At 42.0% G+C, this 19,411-nt stretch overlaps 2 protein-coding genes across 2 annotated transcripts in view; both read right to left on the reverse strand.

Moving 5' to 3' along the window:
- Positions 1-6,589, reverse strand: part of LOC118123503 (cytohesin-3) — a 33,185-nt gene extending 26,596 nt beyond the window's left edge. Inside the window, exon 1 of the mRNA XM_035180927.2 lies at positions 6,188-6,589. Coding sequence (XP_035036818.1) covers positions 6,188-6,206 — 19 coding nt within the window. The 5' untranslated portion in view covers positions 6,207-6,589. The remainder of the gene's footprint in view (positions 1-6,187) is intronic.
- Positions 6,590-15,968: 9,379 nt separating this feature from the next.
- Positions 15,969-18,286, reverse strand: LOC118123945 (small integral membrane protein 10-like protein 2A). The gene is made up of 2 exons (XM_035181660.2): positions 17,868-18,286; positions 15,969-16,985 (listed from the first exon to the last, which is right to left on the reverse strand). The coding sequence occupies exons 1-2, from the start codon at positions 18,045-18,047 to the stop codon at positions 16,965-16,967; spliced, it is 201 nt and encodes a 66-aa protein (XP_035037551.1). The 5' UTR covers positions 18,048-18,286; the 3' UTR covers positions 15,969-16,964.
- Between the last annotated feature and the right edge of the window lie 1,125 nt (positions 18,287-19,411).

A 19,411-nucleotide genomic window follows, 5' to 3' on the forward strand; every position in this document is an offset into this window, starting at 1 on the left:
GTGTCATGGCTTCCCTCCTGACCCATCCATCCAGAGTTTCGTTGTAATCCATCCAGTATTTTTGAGTAGTCCTGCTAACTAACAAGCAAACAAACAAACGAAAATATAACCATAAAGTACACCTGACTAAAGTTTTGCTTTTTGCATGAAATTGTTGTAAAGCCGATCATCTCGGGGAAAAATAAATAGTTTGATATTGTTTAGTTATTTTTCCAGTCTGGGAATATACAGTATGTAGTAAGGCTGCCACTAACAGTCATAATTGTTTCTTAATTAATCTGCCTATTAGTTTATTGATTAATCATTTAGTCCATGAGTACATGTGGAAACATTTCAGCCTGCAGCAGAGCACAGAGCTGGTGGGTGCAAAAGAAGATGGAAATCTTGAGAAATCAGAAAAGTCAACACTGATTAACGGTTTAAGTTAAAAAATCTCCAGGTTGATAATAAGATGTTTAGTTTTTCTCCTACAAATCTCCAGCATCTACTGAATAAAACTGTAATCTGTTGCGTATCATACTTTAGGAGAGAAAAACTACAGGCTGCTGGAGAGTGTGTTGTGTTTTCATATTGTGAATCACTGGATGTACTGGCAGCCGGAGGGGGATGCACCTTTTTCCTGCATCTTCAGCAGGTCAAACAGTCTTTGTGCACTTATATAATTGTTCCAACCCTCCCTTTTCCGTTCACTTCCCTTTCCGATGGACCTGACACCCCCTGACCACCACACATACACTCACACTTTAATGGAAGCCATGAACCCAGACTCCCACAAAGGCCCAAGTGGAGCAGGACGTTCTTTGCCTGAAATCCACTTCAGCACATGGCTTCAGACTCCTGGGACATTTGGCACGCTCTGATTTTTCTTTCCAAAGAGTAGAAAAATACCTTGATTTGCCTCATGTCTCCCTTTCACGAGCCCCTTGACAGCCTTAATGCTACAAAGACAGATCCCTATCTGTGACCCTGTTGAGCAGCAGACCTGCGCCACTGTGAGACGAAGAGGAAACAGGATACTTTCGTGAAAAGCCCCTGCGTGTGTGCTTTTCCTCCTCTGCTCTAGGCAGAAATTAAGTCTTGCCATCAGCGTTGCAGGCACTTACAAAACGACTTCAAACCCGTGTGTTTTTAAGGCAGAAAAAACAAGAGTGGAAGTCCGGGAGGATTTGCACACATGACTCATGTTCACTTGAATGCAAGTAGATCGTGGACAGAAGCCTTCCAAATCCAGAAAGTTGACTCCCACAAGGGTCAGTCTGGCGTAATGCGTGGTGAGTCCAACTTAAAGCCACCGAGGGGATGTCATGAGTAAATGTAATGTGCAATCTGATATTCTGTGAGGCCAAACCCAACAAGGGCCCACTGTGTTTCGCTGGCTGTCACAGTTGAAACACACGCACACTGAATTTAGCCCATACAGTAATGTCAAGCAGCACACAGAAGCCAGACGTCTCCTCCATCTCCACATTGATCTCAGAGCAGTAACTGAGCCACAGTGAGCCACACTGCTTGTGTACAACCGGCAGTGTGAGCAGCGAGAGTGCACGGCAGTCGGCAGTACCACACACACACACACACACACACACACACACACACACACACACACACACACACACACACACACACACACACACACACACACACACACACACACACACACACACACACACACACACACACACACACACACACTTTAATAGAGATGAGTCACACTGGTGGGTGTAAAAGAGTCTGAGAGATATTTTCTTTCATATAACATTATCTTAAAATGTAGGGCGCTCTCACACACACACACAATGTTGAACTTCATTTGAGCATTAGTGCATGTGTATTTTTACTAATTGTTTAAACTACTACACATCAGAAAATAGTGAAAAAGCACAACGCTGCACAGGCAAATCTAACAACTTCAATTTGCATTTCTTTGCAGGACCAACAGTCTAAAACCCAGATGAACCCAGTTTTCAATGATTTGAAACAGAATGAAGAAAACTGGAACCAGCAAATGTTTGGCTTTTGTGCTGAATAAACAACATAAACTATTAATTACCAGCAGAGACAGTGTGGCTGGCATTGTTCTAACATTGCAAGTCTGTGTGCGTGTTTCATCATGTCAAAATGGAGCCCTGGAGACACCAGCGGGAACTATGGCAGAGGCCATTTGTCACTGTGATAGATACAGTCACAAAACTGAGAACAAAATAAAGGCAGAGTTTGAAGAACTACTGAAAACTCATGAGTCAGACAGTGAACATGTTGATGGTCCATCAACTAGACCAGATGGAATCAAATTGTTATGTTAAAACATAAAATATGTAACTTTTGCCGCTAGGGGTCTTTCAATCAAAACAATAACAAAAGAAAAGGTTTGATGATGTTGTGAAGCAGAGTGGGATCATGGGATTTGTTGTGTTCACCACCACTGGCAATGAAAATCTACCTGACGCAACTTAGGCGCAAATCAGGCTAATGGATCATATGATGGATTAAAGTTTCATTCACGTTACTTGGCAAAAGGCCATGAATAATTGTGGTTCATTACAAGTGACAAATACAAACAGTGCAGCTGATTGTGTCTTTCCTTCATCATACATCATTTGCTCCAGACGTTACAGCAGAGATTGACAAAGCCGTGGGTAAAGCAGATATGACACATTTGAAAGGCGACCAAAATGAAAGGTTCCGTGTTTCAGACTTTGTATTGTTGTTCGCCTCGATCCCACCACTGGCCCCTCACTTCCTGCATCAGGTTCTTCACCGTCACACAGGCTGCAGACCCTTAGTGTCTGCCCGAGCCTCCTCAGGCTTGAAGTAAACATCTACAACCTACTGGTTTCTTAAGAGCCACATTTTACTGTAGATATGTGCAGTACAGATAAACCAGGTGACCCAACTCAAAAAACTCATATCAGAAAGGGGATTTAGTCTAGATACCCCCAAGAGGTACGTTCTATCAAAGCACGATTTGTTCCTACGCTCCATGTTGCTCATCTCTTAGCCACTTGACAGCGTGTGGGCTGTGGGGAAAAGACAGCAGCTGCAAATGTACTCCAAAGACAAAAAACACAGATCCTGAACATAGCAGGAGTTTGTTGGTGCTGTCCTGGCAGATGAATGGCTCCAAGATCTCGCAGCCCGACGCACTGTGCACATCACTCCTCGCCTGATCTGGGCTGCAGCGTGCCATAACCCCACAGACCACACACTCTCACGCTGAACTGCCAAGTTGAAATGGCTGGTTTTCACAGTGTGTGAATAAAGCGGTCTGTAGCCACACGCGCTAGCCATCAAAGGGCACGTTGTAGCATAAATGTTCTGATTCATACCATATGGGCATCACTCATGTAGCCTCTATTGAACACAGTGGATACAACTCACCAACTAACTAGAATTACACTCCACACCACAGCAGACTGTAGGTGCACATCTGATGGAGTATCAGCGTCAGTCATGCAGAACGAGAATGTGTCAGTCTGCTCGCTCAGACAGGCTGTACTGTAGCAAAGCATTGTGGGCTCTTGTTGGCCCATTGTCCATCGAGGGAGTATTGTGGCAGAAGGTATTGTATGGTTGACTGTCATGCGTGTCATATGGATTACTATGGACCTATTTCCTCTAAGCCTTACACAGTAAGGCCAAATGTGCAAAGCCAAGTCCCTATATTCTTGGATATAGGCTGCAGCAAAGTAAATGACACGGTAATGATACAACAATAAATGATAGAAAACTGGGGCATAAATTGGACGTTTCACTCAAGGGAAAAATCTGGTGATGACCAATGTTAGTCGGCTTCTTCCTCTGAGGACAATGAATGTCTGTCCGGAGGCTGCTCACTGTTCACTGAGTTTATTATGACGGATCACAGAGAGAAACTCCTGAAATACACTGGAGAATTGATTGAGTAACAATATCTAGTCCACCCCCAGTCTCCCTCTGTGTCTTTCACTGGCGTCGCTCCATCATTTCAGCCCACCCCCTTATTCCCCACAAACACACACTTATTCCCACTCAGACATATCACCATTGCTGCTACTACGTCTCGTGGCAACACGTTCTTTCCATCCTCACACTGTTCTCACTGCCTGTGCTCCCCTGACACCTCAGTGCTTAATTCTGTCACATTCTGTCCTCACTCTACTTATGGCCTGGCATAGTTGTAGTTGTGGGCATAGTTGTAGTGTGTGTGTGTGTGTGTGTGTGTGTGCGCGCACGCGCGAGTGCGTGCGTGCGTGTGTGTTACTTCTTCCAAGATAATGTTCACAACATAAAACTAAAGAAAAAAACAACAACAATAGGAGCCGTGTAGCCTCGAGGTTGGTGTTTATTCCAGATGAGAAGACATCTGTCACAATCACAAACACACTCACACCTGCTCACATGCACACACACTTATCATTCTAGGTCATGATTCAGCCGTCCATCCATCACCACTGCAAACAGCGCCATAAGAAAAAAAAAGATATTTAATTTGAGTGAGTGTCAGTATGTTAGCGAACCGCTATTAATGTATGTGTCAAACTGCAAACTGTGTGTGTGTGTGTGTGTGTGTGTGTGTGTGTGTGTGTGTGTGTGTGTGTGTGTGTGTGTGTGTGTGTGTGTGTGTGTGTGTGTTAAAACCCTCCCAGCTGTTGTGAGCTATCCCTGCTTGGCATCACAGCACCATATGTCTGTCTGTGGGGCTGTGCTGACGTGTGCCACCGCTGGAGGCCAGGCTAGCCGTACATGCAGCACAATGACAGCTTTATGCCCAAGTGCAATGCATGCAATACTCCAGCCAATAGTCACATCCTGCAGCTCTGCAAGCAGTGAACATGTGGAACTGAGGCTTCCAGAGGTGAGACAACAACGCTGATGGTTTCTCACCTGCTGGGCTCAATCCTGGCAAACTTTAAGTGAGTGAATTTGTGCAGCGAAGTGAGAGGCTTTGTAGAGTTTGCTTATCCAGGGGTGGGACCAGAGGGTGAACAGGTGCCTCATCAACCAACTTGTCACCTTGTTAGCATTATGGATATAAGCTCATTGGGTACAGGCCCAGGACCCCTGGGCACGAACCACTGTAATGACTGTTACCATTTCTTGTGGCAAATTCAACCATCACAAAGATGAACAAAATGGCCCCAAAGGGACACAAAATGACACAAGTTTTGTGTCTCTTTTAGTCTGTGTGTCTTGCACCCATGAAGGGGGGTTGGGGACCTTTGCATGTCTCCGTCCATCGAGTCATTATCTCTTCATGGCCAAAGGCTATTTGGAGTCACAAACAGCATCTATTTGTTGATAAAGTTTCATATTATATTCCACTAATTTATTTTATTAAAGGTTCAGTGTGTAGAATTTAGTGACCCCTAGTGGTGAAGTTGCATGTTGCAGCTAAATATCCCTCACCTCACCCCCTCCCCTCCCAAACATGAAAGAGAACCTGTGGAAACCTTCAGTTGGCATAAAAACTCATAAGGTGTTTAGTTTGTCCAGTTTGGACTACCGTAAAAAACCTGGTGGCCTCTTTAGAGAGATGAATCACACACAATTTAGATGATCACACACTAGTGAAAACATGACTAGGATTATTTTTAATTTCTGCCAATAGATCCCTTCACTAAAATCGTACACACTGAACCTTTAAACTGAACATCATAAGAGATTACAGGAACTACACACCAACCTTCCATAATAAAGCCATGCAATAAAATAGCTTCCATAATTATGAATAGGAGTATGAATCCCAAGACGTTTTTTACTCATTTTACAACTGTGCCCATGGGCTGACCTCTCCATTGAAAAGTTTCTACACCCACAACACGTGCTGATCTGATCTGATCCACGCACAGATGCATTCGTGCCAAGAAGCCTGCGAGAGGACCAAGGACCCGCTGGGGCCACAGTGGCACCAGCCCCCAGCCCAGAGAGTCTGAACACAGGACTCCAGGCTACACGGATGACACCGATGCGTGCGGGTCCATTCAGGACTGGTGCCCTCCTCAGTGTGTGGGTCAGCCTGCTGGAGATGCACATGGGTCCTTTCACTTAAAAGCATCATAACACAACACAGGTAACTTTGTTTCAGTGGCTGATTTACTTTGTGCAGATGAAATAAATCCAAAGTCTCCTCCCGTGACATTATTATTATCATCATTATTAGACACTGAGGTTACAAATCATCCTTGTATTACCCCCCACTGCTTCATACCTTGGTTGTCCTCGTCCATGTCTGCAGCCTTTAAATTCCCCCCGGAAAATAAATCGATCACAGAAACTTCCGTTGTGTGGAAAAAAAACAAAAAAACAACACGTCTGATTTAAGCCAAATGCGCGTGAGCCGGATTTTCCAGGACGCAGGTAGTCTCACGTGCAGCTTCTTCTCTTCAGGGACGTGTTGTGTCCATCCACGCGTCACGGTGGCGTCACGCTCCGGTTCCCGTCAGTCACGGAGCGGTGTGTGTGTGAGTGTGTGTGTGTGACCGAAGCAGCGGCGGCGTCCTCCTCGCGCACAGCGTCCCGGCGTGTCGTCCTTCTCCCTCCGACTGAGCCTCCACTCCGCCGGCTGCCTCCAACCACAGCGGCGGACATGGCTGCGTCAAGGCGGCGAATTCGCGCACCAGAGTGATACCGGAAGTAGTGTCACGTTGTCTTCAAAATAAAAAGAAACTCGCGTGCCCGTCATAGGGGTAGGGCGTCACTCGTCGAGCTGCGTCTTTTATTTTGGAAGCGCACACAGGAAGCGTTTGTTATTTGTGTGTGTGAATTGATCCTGTTCGTCTCCGCTCAACCGTCACGTGACTCCAGCCGATCGAGAGATTATTATACCCATCAGATGAGTCGATCCGCTCAGTATCGATTATTCGACGTTTCTCCATTCGCCACAACACATTGTCATTGCTCACAGATCTTTGTCTTGTGGGTCTGTGTTGTGTTTGTGTGTTTGTGTTGAGGTGTTGCAGGATAAACAGCTGTGTCGGACAGGCAAACCACCGCAGTTTCCTGCTGACCCTCTTGGTGTTCGTGCTGACCTCTCTGTATGGGATCAGTTTGGTGCTTTGCAGCATCTGTCCTCGGCAGTATGTCATGACGGCTCTCTTCTACTGCCCCGGTGTCTACAGCCAGTCCAGGTACAGCACTCTATATATCATAAATACATGTTTATGTATCATATCTTCTGTCTCATCCCAACAACTACATCAGAAGTTCACATTGAAAAAGTTCACCAAATTAATATAAACACAAAAATTGACTTTACTTGTTGCTATTAGATAATAGGTATGATATGATGATATTAGTAGAATTTGTAAGGACATATATTCTACTGCCTCATCTTTGATACATTGATGTATTAGAGTCATCAGTATTTGATTGTGGGAAACAGTTAAAAGAAGATTCTATTTGGAAATTTTTGACTACTTATTTAAATGTTGTCCATGTTTTGAGGCAATTTAATTTGATACAAGTCAGAGCCTTTGGAACGGCTGTCAAAAAATACAATTAACTCAAAAGACATATTTTCAACTTGTGTCTTTGTTAAAATACTGTCAAGTCAAGTAACGAAAAGTAACGAAAAGTAACAAAGTAACGAAAAGTAACGAAAAGTAACGTAAAGTAACTAAAATGCGCGTGAAGTAACTTAACGCGTAGCGTAGCGTGGCGTAAGTAGCATGGCGTGGCGTGGCGTGGCAGTAACGAAGTAATGAAAATAGCTAAAAGTAGCGAAAATGGCATAAAGTAGCATAGCGTAGCGTGGCGTAGTGGCGTGGCGTGAAGTAGGCGTAACGTGGCGTGGCGTGGCGTAGCAGTAGCGAAAGTAATGAAAAGTAACTGAAAGTAGCGAAAAGTGATAAAGTAACAGCGTGGCGTGACGTAGCGTGGCGTAAAATAGCGTAGCGTAGCGTAACGTAGCATGAAAATAAGAAAAGTAATGAAAAGTAACTAAAAGTAACGAAAAGTAACGAAAAGTAACAAAGTAACGAAAAGTAACAAAAGGAACTTTAGCTTAACGTAAAGTAAAGTATTTTTCCTCTTTATAGATGTTTTTTTTTCATTATAAATTCATTATTAATCTTTCCTCCCTCCTCTTTTATAACGTGCTTTTCAAATGAAAATGGGCCAATGGTTTATTTGTAACGAGAAAAACCTTTTTCTTAAAACAAAATACTTTTTTATGCTTTAATCTTGCACTCATCATTTCTTTGTTTTCACAGCTCAGCACTTTGCTTCACGTTATAAATATCAGCTTCAACGTGACGGAGCGGGAGGCTCAGCTGGCTCTGAGGAACAAAACGGGCCAGAGCCATCGACACAGGAGAGTATTCTCGTGGCTTCTGTCAGAACTGCAGTTATATTTAGTTGTGTGTCATTGTGGGAAAAAACCCACATACAACAGATACAGAATTATTTCTGAATGCATTTCTAATGCTTTTGCTCTGAAGTTCTTTTATTAGTTTCTATCTTTTATTTTCTTTGCATCTTTGTATGCCTTTATATATTTTATGATCATTTAATATAATTGCTCCTTTCAGAGTGCTTGTCTATTACATCCATTTGTGTGTGTTATATTATGGTTAATATGAATGTGCTGTGAGAAGTATTTTAATGTTGTAGTTGGTTAAGGTGGAACTAATTAAAATACTTTATATCCTCCTATAGATTAGCGCACAATGCAATGTTTTAGTACATAAAATCTTAATCTGTGAAGTAACTTGTAACTATAAGTCTGTGAAATAAATACATCCAAGTAAAAATTACAGTATTTTTAGATGCAATGGGGCAGAATGAAAAATATAGAGTGGCAGAAAATGAAGGAAATACAAAGTACAGATGACTGCTGTTGTTCTGAAGCACAGGTTTTCCACATTTGGTTAAAGACTCTGAACTTTCCCTCCAGGTCTGTTGCAGTGGTTTAACGATGAGCTTTTCCTTCATGCAAAAGAAGAAGGGAAAAGACATAGAATGCCAATAGACAGGTTTGTGGTCAGTGCTGTGCAAGAGCGGCAAAATGATGATTCAATTTCATTTCAAGTTCTGTCAAGGAACATGTTGCATGGATGTGTTCTGCTTTGCACTGACCCAACCAGCAGACAATCCAAAATATAAAAGACTCAACTGATGTGAGCTGGTAGAACCACCAGGTTAGGAAATATATGTGCACACACACTCACACGCACATACAGAGAGCTTTGCAGAACTTGTTTCTACAACACACGCGGTTTCAATTATAGCATTCCTGCCTCCACAGAGAAGGTGGGGGTCTCACTTCCTGTGCGCATTACTCCAATGGTCAAGCATGAACAGATGTTGTAATGCATTCATTCATTTGTTTATTCGTACGTGTCTCTTTCGGACAAATGTTTCACTCTCGGCCCTGTTCTCCTAAACAAAGGGACATACACCAGACATAACACAAATATTTTGTTTGGTCAGGCAAATGATTTACTGCCTTTTTCGTGTTGAACCAAAGAGGGTTCAACTGAAACGTCACCACGTGAAATGTAAATCATCAGTTTCACTTTCATGAGCTTGATATACAGATGGAATATAATGTTCTTTTAATGTTACACTATAACAGAGATGAAACGTATTTTCTTTAAATTTGTATCACTGCTAGTTCCCTCTAGCAGGGCCTAAGGGGTGACACAATCCAATGGACCCCCCCCCCCCCTCGATCCGGCACGATCCAGTCTGGTGCCGAATGACACGAGCAAGAGAAACCGGAGACTCTGATGTTACACCTGGGTAAACGTGTGGAGGTATGTGAATATATCAGAAGGGATATTTGGGTCCAGACACTGTTTGTTTTCTCTACACTCCGGCATGAAGCGTTGGCTGTGACGACCTCACCGAGTGTTCCAGGGGAAACTTCATTCCCAGAGATGTGTGTGCACTTAGTTGAGTGGGGAAAATCAGAGGGAGAAGATCTCAGAGAGAGTGGAAATGTGTCGATTTGACGTTTTCTAGGGGGTAACTAGGAGAGAGAAAGTGAAACAGCGTTTGGTTGATGGGGGGCTGTCGGTGAAGCTGCTGCACTTGGGGGTTCAGAAAGAGTCTTTTCTGACTCTGGTCCCACATGACGTTTAGCATACTAGATGGATTGATGCAAAGTGGTTAGAATGCAAAGCAAGCCTTGATTTGAATATTCTCAGGGCCGCATGCAGAAAATAGGTCATATGCATTATTTTGGCGGTGGCTTTTGGAACACGGTACAGTGTTACTGTTCATTTATGTCAGCACCAGACCTGGTCAAGCAGAGAATCCTGTCTGAGAGTCCGAGTATAAGTTCCATTAAAAGCAATTACATTCTGTGTCTGTCTGTCTGTGTGGCACACACACACACACACACACACACACACACACACACACACACACACACACACACACACACACACACACACACACACCTACACACTACGCCCTGTTCCACATTAATGTCATGCTAATGTGTTTATGAGTCATAAGAGAAACCTTTGAGTGTGGCCCAGTTATCTCCGGTGATGAGAGTGAACCTGAGCATGCAGACGCAGGTTTCACACAGGCCTCAAATCTACAAAATTATCAATTCGCTTCAATCATTTTTAGAGCGTGCAAAACTAAGTGGATCGAAACCACAAGACAAAGAACCCTCAATTCACGACAAAGTAAGTAAGGCTGTGGCATCAAGTGAACATGTGCTCGGATTTCAGGCTGTCTGACTCGGTGTGTCCTGTGACGATAAGGGTGCATATATACCCCCGGGGAGAAGTACGCCTGGCAGATTAGGCCGACCATCATGAGAACCGTCTGTGGCACTCCTGACCGACTTCACGTGACCTGATTGAGCAGTCATACCACTTCATATGCTCCAGTCACCGCGGCAATGCCCAGAGGGCGATCACCTCCTCCTTTCAAAGCGGTTGACGCCCCCGAACTCATAATTACACCCCCCCACACACACACACAGAGAGATAAGCAACTTCCTCACATCCTTAACATTTGTTTCTCCTTCTCCACCTCCCCAAAAATCACTCCCTCTATAATGTAATCTAGTGGAGTCACATTACATAACGTAAAGCCTCTTTAAATGTCTGAGTCCTGTGAATCTATGAATATCAAACAGATTTGAGGAGCCAGAGGAGCACGCCTGTGTTTCAAGTTGGGGATGAAATTGTTTGAAATTAAGAAATCGCATGAGCTGGTTGAGGTTATTATTGATATTTTTAAGCAACAGCAAAGCGTATTTCACTGATCATTAAATTAGAATGTCGAAAGCCAGTGGATGTGTCAGGGATTCACACCTCCTTCCTTCTGTAGAGGTTGCGGGGGTCAGTCTTTGCGTGATGACGTGTGTGTATGAGACAAAGGTCACAGGAAGCCGAGTGTGGCAGGATTTCCTCCTTCCCTCACTTTGTCATAATGTCCCACTCTGCATCCAGACCACCTCTTTCCTGCAGCCACCTGATCGCAGGCCACAGTCGAGGTGATTTTCTGGATCCAAGCGACTCACGTATTTGGAGTCTGCTGAGCACAAAGGCAGCAGTGTATGCCTGAGTGTGTGTGAGTGTGTGTGTGTACTTCGTTTTGTTGCCTCTTTAGGACCTTTACAGGACCTTTTTAGTACTTTGTCAGGACCAGTAGATCTCATGGGGACCAAAGCTCGGTCCTAATGGGGCAAAACATAATTTCTGAGGTCCTGGTTAGGTGGTAAGATGTGCATTGTCATTGGGTTAAGGTTAGGGTTAGGTATGAATAAAGGGATAGGATTTTGGTTAGGCTGTCCACAATGAATGGAATTCAATGCAAAGTCCTAATAAGGATAGCAAACCTCTGTGTGTGTGTTTGTGCGTGTGTTACATAACAAACTGTCAAAATTGTCAAAAAAGGTCATTTCCACCTACCAATATCTCTACTGAGCATTCTTCATCTTTAAAGACATTCACCATCACTTTCTCTCAGTTATGAAATGAAATAAAATCCTATTGAATAAAAATGAAGCCCAGATCATCAGCTACCAAAGAAGTAATTTCACTGATTATCAATCAGAGGATTATGTGATCAGGATGCAGCAGCAGTGGGGGCGTAACATACAGGATAAAAACAATAATACTAGATAAAAGCATAAAGCACATATAGATGAACTATGACCCTTTTTGTCATATACACAATACTTAACGTAATGATGTTGCTTGGAGGAAGTCAATGCAAAATCAAGTACTAGAGTTTTATCAAGTTCTAGAGGATTAGAAGCAAATATATGGTCAAAGTTAAATTGACTGTATTTGTATAGAGCTTTTCCAGTCACTCATTCACACACACATTCATATAGAACGTCTTCTATCACACACTGTCCACACACTGTCAGCACAGATGTCAGGGGATATTCAGGGTTCAGGGTCACTTTGGAATGCTGGGAATCGAACCATCAGTCTTCTGGTTCGCGGGTGACTTATATTTATGAGTGTTTGAATGTTGGGTCATGAGGGGGCTGTTGAGCCTTGGTGGAGGTGTGTGATTTCTACTCCATTCCATTCTAGTTTTAACTGATTTCTGCTGCACACCATAAAAACACTATACAAACGCAGAGATGAACTAAATTACCAGACTCTTTACATATTAAAATGTTATTTGTCTGACCTATTTCAGTTTAACTAAATGTCTGAGGCAAACACAGCCCCATATATACACCCCCCTCCCCCAATATCCCTCCCTTTAGCTCCCCCCTCTCCTCCTCCCCATCCCCTTTGATTCAGTTTTGAGGTCAGCTCCGCGCTCGTCTCAGCACCTGATCTTATCCTTTGTAACACTTTACATATGCCTCTTGTCCCCGGTCAACAGCGTTTAAATAGAAGGTGCGACTCTGTTTGACAAAGAGGACGTTAAACACAGCGACGCTCTGCTCGTACACAGCACTTCAAACCAAAACCTCAAACTGAGGGTTTACAGATTAATGCGTCAGAGCTAAAATCGTGTGGATTAATGTTTGATTACATTTAGCATCAGTAATCCATTCCCTATGCATGGACGTGGAGAATTAATGTGTCATTTATAAATGCCCATGCTGCTTGTTGAGGTGAATAAACAATTGAGATTTGTCAAATTAGGGGTTTCAAGCAGTGAGTCCAATTCATTTATTTTTTTACTTAGATCCTGTTTCCCGTTTGGCTGTATAGCACAAAATTGATGGCCGACATGTTCATGTTGGATTTCTTTTTTAAATGAAGCTCAACAGAGACGTGATCTAAAGGTACAAATATGTGGTGTGGATAATTATGATTGGTTCAACTTTCCAAGGAATATTTGAAGACAATGGCCAAAATAAATACAACACTAGATTATCTGCAGAGCAAAGGACCCTCTGGAGTCTTTGCCATAAAGTAAAGTTCAAGAGTTTCTGTCTTGATTTTCTCCAAAATGTGAACAGATGTTTATTTTTGTGTGTTTTTGGATTCATGTTGTCCCACAATCTTTGAGCAGAAGGTTGTGAAAACTTTATAAACCTCCTAAACTTGTTCATAAAAATTATTCTCATAGATCTTAATGGTTTATCATTTTGGGGAATTACACTTACTCATATTAAGCGTGTAAACCATAGAGTGTATATAAAAATGGACAGTTAAAAAAGACAGTTCCCCAAAAGTGAAGCCACCTTTGGGAAAGTATAGGCCATAAATCCTGCCTCTTCCATGTTAGTGGATGGGACATGGAACAAACTAAAATGTTAAAGTACACGTCAAATAACCTTTCCTCATTTTAAGTAGTTCTTGTCACACCGATGTATGTTCAAGAGCTTATTTATCCAGTAAGTTTGTTTTTAATTTGTTATCTAATGCTACGTCATGATTGATTGACTCACGATTGGTCAACTGCGTGTATCCGCACGACCTTGATATCGCGGCACCATGTCCTGATCCGGGTCCAAATGTGTAGGATGGCAGCGTCTGTATATTTTTGGCTTCATTTCTTTCATGCAGGAGGAAGTGGAGATGTGTCGTATAACTATACAGTCTTTGAAACAGACATATTGTTGATCTCATTTATCTTTCAGCAAGAAATTAAAGTTGTATAAATCTCCCAAACGTTGCAAATTATACCTGTAAGACAAAGAAAAAAGCAATAAAAACGTCCCTCCAATATAGTTTGTTTTAATCTGGGCATGGGGGATATGGCGGCCTGCACAGGCACAGAGGCTTTAGTCGTCCAGAAGTGGATTTGTACCACTGGGACACTTGATTTCATTGTAAACTGTGCAAAGACAATAAAGGCTTTGAATTGCATCTATATAAATATTTGAACTATATTCAGTCTGAGGTGTGTAAAGTTTTACTTGGACTCAACTGTTCCCCATTAATGTTTAAGTATTAAAGACAACATTAAACAAAAAAGCAGTCATGTATACAAAGACTCAACTACTAAAATTCAGTATATGAGTACTGTGTATGGAAGTGGGTTGTACGTTACATGCACTGCATTGCAGCTTTAATTGAATCCCAGCCATTTCCATTTGCAGCATTATGACTCTTTCACACTCAGTCTCAATGAAACACATGTGAGCTGCCGCAGATGCCAAAGGCTAAAACTCTATAATCTTTACTCCACAACCCCCTTTTAATTTTTTTCCGAGGGTCCAAATGGTGGTTGGCAGAAACAGGGTAAAGATAACCCGACTTATCTTTCATCTACATATCTCTCTCCCACTCTCTGCCAGTCCTCTATGATAACCTTATTAAAATATTTTCCTCTGACAAATCCCTGAGAAATAAATCCTCTTTTTTTTATTCCAGAAAAGGGGGGAGGCAGCGGGCAAGAGGGTTTGTCTGTCACACGGAAAAACTACAGTTGCCTTGGCAACCCAGGATGGTTTAACACTGCAGCCTGGCATCTGAGCGAGTGGTTAGGAGAAGTTTGCTGGGGACATATTTTTTTGTTGCGTTGAGCGAAGGTGTCAGCAGTTTGGAAATCTGCTCACAAGAAGTGCACATTGAAGAGAGGTGCCAAATGGTTCTGCTGCTGGCTGAGGCTCATTCATTACAAGTTCTTTCTCTCTGTGAAAACACAGGAATGGATCACGGAGGAATTTTATCTAACTGGTCATAGAAAATAGAAGATAACACACTTTATACTTTATGCTACATTCACATGTCATTTCCAGAAGTAGACACATTTTTTAAAAGTGAACTTACACAATAAACCACTGTGTTAGAAAAACTGACGCAATAATTCATGACAAAAAGCAGAATTAGTTAAATAGCAATAGACAAATATAATCATTGTTATATTCATCACTTTGTGATTCTTGTGGCTTCCAGCAGATGAGACAGTCGAGCCAATAAGTGATAGGATGCTTCTCTCGTGTGGACACATCAGGTACTGCAATATGCTCATTCTTCAGCAGAGGAAATGGGAACAGGCTGCCATCTTCTGTCTCTTATGGGAGATTTAAAATATCTACATTACAATAAAATGAATCAAATTAAAATGTCCAACACATTGGTTCAGTGGTTTATTCGTGTGTTTGCAAATGTTCTAGGTCAGAACTCACCCAAAGTTCACTTGTTAGATGTAATTTTACTGAAATCTCACATGAAGCTTATAAAATGGATTTGATGACAGAATGTTCTACTTCAAAATAAAGGGAAGCTTGTGTTGAAAATAAAAATCAATGTGCAAAAGCAATATACCTGGAAGATGTTGATATATTGCTTGTAACTTCCATCAAAAGCAAATAAGTAATAGACTTTATAAAACGTAACTTTCATGAAACTCTTAGTTTAGAAACGTTGTGTTGTAATTATTCCCAATAGACATGAAGCCTTTCTGTCACTTCTACCCTAATTTGCGTCTTTAGTGTTATACTTTATGTGTAATGATTTGTTTTATCACTACTTGTAGCATCCTGTGTCACTATGTCTACCCCTGGTCCTTGTGTTTGTAAAATCTAGTTCCGCTCTTTCTTTTTTAGGACTGAACACATGTCACTGGAGATGAAAGAAAAACAGGGAAGTGAGAGAGAAGGGTTTTTCCACACTTGGATGTTTATATGGTTGTTTGAAGATACAGAGAGTAATGCAAAATGACATTTATCTATAGCGGTCAAATGAATAAAAAGAGACAGTTTTGCCAATTTGATAAAGAATTACAAAAAAGGCTTAGAAGAGCGATTTCATAAATTTATTATTTTTCAAATTGAATCATCCTTGTCCTCGGTTCTGTGACGTCAAACCCGACATTTATCACAGAATAAACACTTGGGACAAATGAAGCTACAAAAATAGTTTTGAAGGTAGAATTTGTCACCGTTCCAGTGCAACACAACAGTGGCAACCTGTGTGTACGAACACAAAGAGGACATGCAGTGATTCCCTTTGAGGCTGCACTTCCTGACAGAGACCATGTACCGATTATCCAGCAGATCCCAGCCTCAAATCAAGTGTCCAAGCCACAGCTACAAACATGCTTTGCCTGTGTCATGCGGTGTAGATGTTTATTTTTTTTAATCAAAGTGAAATTATTCCAGTATTTTTCTGTGACATCTTTACACTGAGCTCCTAAAAAACATACATGTCAGACAATAAGAAGAAGCCACAACGTCCCACAGCAACAATCATCTGTTTTTAAGATAAAACCCACGCCACCGTCGTCACTATTCACAGAAAAGGCGGCGTCACAGTTCTCCTTTCGCACGACACAGTCGATGAGCGGCTCCTGAATCTTCGGTGGCAAGTTAAAAACCTCCTGATGCATCTTTTCTTCTCTGCCGACTGACCTCTGCTCGTTTTTGCAGACGTCACTGTTGTTCCTCCCCCGCCCAAAAAGGCACTGGGCTCGCGTGACGCGGGCTGACCACGGCAACAGGCGCTGTCACATTATTGCGTCGCCCCACCAGTCTGCAGAATTACACTTCCTCTCAGCACGCGGCCGCAGCGTCAGCCAGTCGTCTGTAGAGGACTGAAACATGGCACTGCTCACAATTTACTTCCAAAAGTCCAAAAGCAGGCACTGGAGACTGATCAGTGGATTTCAATGTGCACCTGTGAAGAGAGGAGGAGGCCGTCAGTTATTTCGCTCAGAAAATAATAAATGAAGACACGAGTGAAAATGTTAACAGGGAATCTTAAATGTAAGAATAAGCATCTTAGAAACTGTAAAAAGCATAATAAAAAAATCTAAAGGATTTATATTCAGAAAACATTTATCGTGATAATAATCAATAACCTTTTTATCTTGGTGTCATTTTTGACCGTGTGGCCCAGGACCTAGAATTAACTCCTCTCTGACACAGTTAAAATGAAATCTGAACATTAACGAGACAGTGTTTCACTGTGGGTCAGTTAGATTTTACATTAGTTTCATCTAATAAACCAGCAACTGCTCTTAAATGGAGTTAAATCTAATCGACCATCTATCTGAGGAGGGGGAATAAATAAAGAAGAAAAGCATCTCAGTTTGCAGACAACATGACTTCATACAGCACAGTATTTATAACTAACTAACCCCATTTAAACGTTCAGCGTGTAAGATTTAGGTGAAATTGATTATAAAATAATACTAGTGTGTTTCATCTAAATTATACGAATTGTTGTTTTCTTAACCCTAGAATGGGCCCTTTATATTTAAATACTTTATATTTACAGGGAGTGGCTTCTCTCTACGGAGGCCGCCATGTTTTTACAGTAGCCCAGACTGGACAAACTAAACATCTTTTGAGTTTTTATGACAACTGAAGACTACAGGTTCTCCTTCATGTTTGTAAGTGGAGAGTGAGGTGAGGGGTATTCAGCTGCAACGTACAACTTCACCACTAGATGTCACTAAGTTCTACACACTGAACCTTTAAAAGCTGTTGTTTCACCCACGATAACCTGGTAAACTTGACACCGTGTCTTTCACCACACGACGGGGGAGATCGTTACCTGTAATCTGACATTAAACATCATGGAGGCGACGAGGTAGATGTACGGGAATCTGATTCGCAGCCGCCATGCGAGATCAAAAAATATCAACAAAGTCCTCGTCAAGCCTTTGGAGAAGACGCCGTACGAGCGACCGGCGGAGTCCGAGAACCGGAGCACGAGATGGGACAGAGCCGCCATAGAGGCGCTGTCGGCCCGCGGGAGCTCTCTGCAAGGAGACGGTGTCAGCTACTGAGGCGAGCCGGCGACGGGAGCGGGGGTTGCGGGGTGACAGCTCATGTTCCTACCGCTGTCTCACTCCGAGCTCCATCTTTCTTTACGGGGCTGCTTGTGTTGGCAGAGGTGCTCCGCCCCGATGGCTTCTGCTGATCGCCGGGGGACGGGTGACGGTGTGACACACGGAAGTGGAAAGAGGGACTTTCACGCCCCGAGTCTAGACTCTCAGGCAGATTGAAAAACTATTTAAGCAAAATAAAATAAAATAAACAAACTTTATGAAAATGTTTTGCTCGGTATCATTGTCTGTTCATAAAAAAAGAGTTTAAAATCTACAACCTTCACACAGGAGCAAAAATCTGACTTTAAACATAGAATAAATAATAATAATGTCACATTTATCTATATCTATATTTACTGACATGAAAATGTTTAGCTTAATATAATATTTGGCAGCATCGTGCCACCCTAGTTTCTGTGTTCAAATACTTTTGCATAAATGCATTCCGTGCAAAATTCCCAATATCTATCAGAAATGAGTTATACCTTTTGTCAGATTAATCTTCATACAATCTTGTTTCCGACTTCTGATATATTCATTTGATAATTTTCTATTAATGTTATTAATTTCTCCTGGGAAAACACATTGAGACTTTGTTCAGATTTTAATATAATTTGCAATTACCATGTATTTTTTACTTTTTTCTGACATGACAGATTTAATTAGATTTCTCTATAAATGTTAAGGTCTTGACCTTATTATGTTATGATTTGGTGCTTCAAATTGAACTGAATTGAATACCGGTTACTTTAGTTCAGTCATTTTTTGCCATGGATTTTGTTAAGCACTTTGTAACCTTGTTTAGATAAGTGCTATACAAATAAAGTTATTGTTATTATGAATTTCACAGTGATGAGGTGAGGCCTGCAAACTGATGTGTTTTTAACAGTGTTAACAGCTCCATCAGGTTTCAGTCCTGTTGAAAAACTTAATTTAGTGTTAGTTTCTTTTACTTTTCTTTGTATTATTTGACAGTAAGAAAATAAAGACAGTAAACCCGAGTGCAGGGAATAACAAAATCCATCGTAAACAAGGCTGGGTTAGCTGACGTCACTTCCACATTCCGTGTCACACTCTAACTCCCCCGTCTTGTTCTTCTTGTTTATTTTGGGCCATCAGAGTAAATATTATAATTTTTAAACGCCACATCTCGTGAGATCTGTTCATGCTCGTGTTCTCTGAATTTACAGAAACCCGCGGGACCGCCCGCTGTTTGTTTTGGGGTGGGTCCCCGGTGGGCGTAGCGACGTCACCGCACCGGAAGCAG

The sequence above is a fragment of the Hippoglossus stenolepis genome, chromosome 16, assembly GCF_022539355.2.
Source record: "Hippoglossus stenolepis isolate QCI-W04-F060 chromosome 16, HSTE1.2, whole genome shotgun sequence".
Classification (NCBI taxonomy): Eukaryota; Metazoa; Chordata; class Actinopteri; order Pleuronectiformes; family Pleuronectidae; genus Hippoglossus; species Hippoglossus stenolepis.

Excerpts from the sequence above, each read along its gene's own strand:
- LOC118123945 (XM_035181660.2), bottom strand. The coding sequence starts at position 18,047 with ATGGCGGCTCTGTCCCATCTCGTGCTCCGGTTCTCGGACTCCGCCGGT. Across the intron at positions 16,986-17,867 it reads TGTTTAATGTCAGATTACAG|GTGCACATTGAAATCCACTG; the intron begins GTAACGATCTCC and ends CTCTCTTCACAG.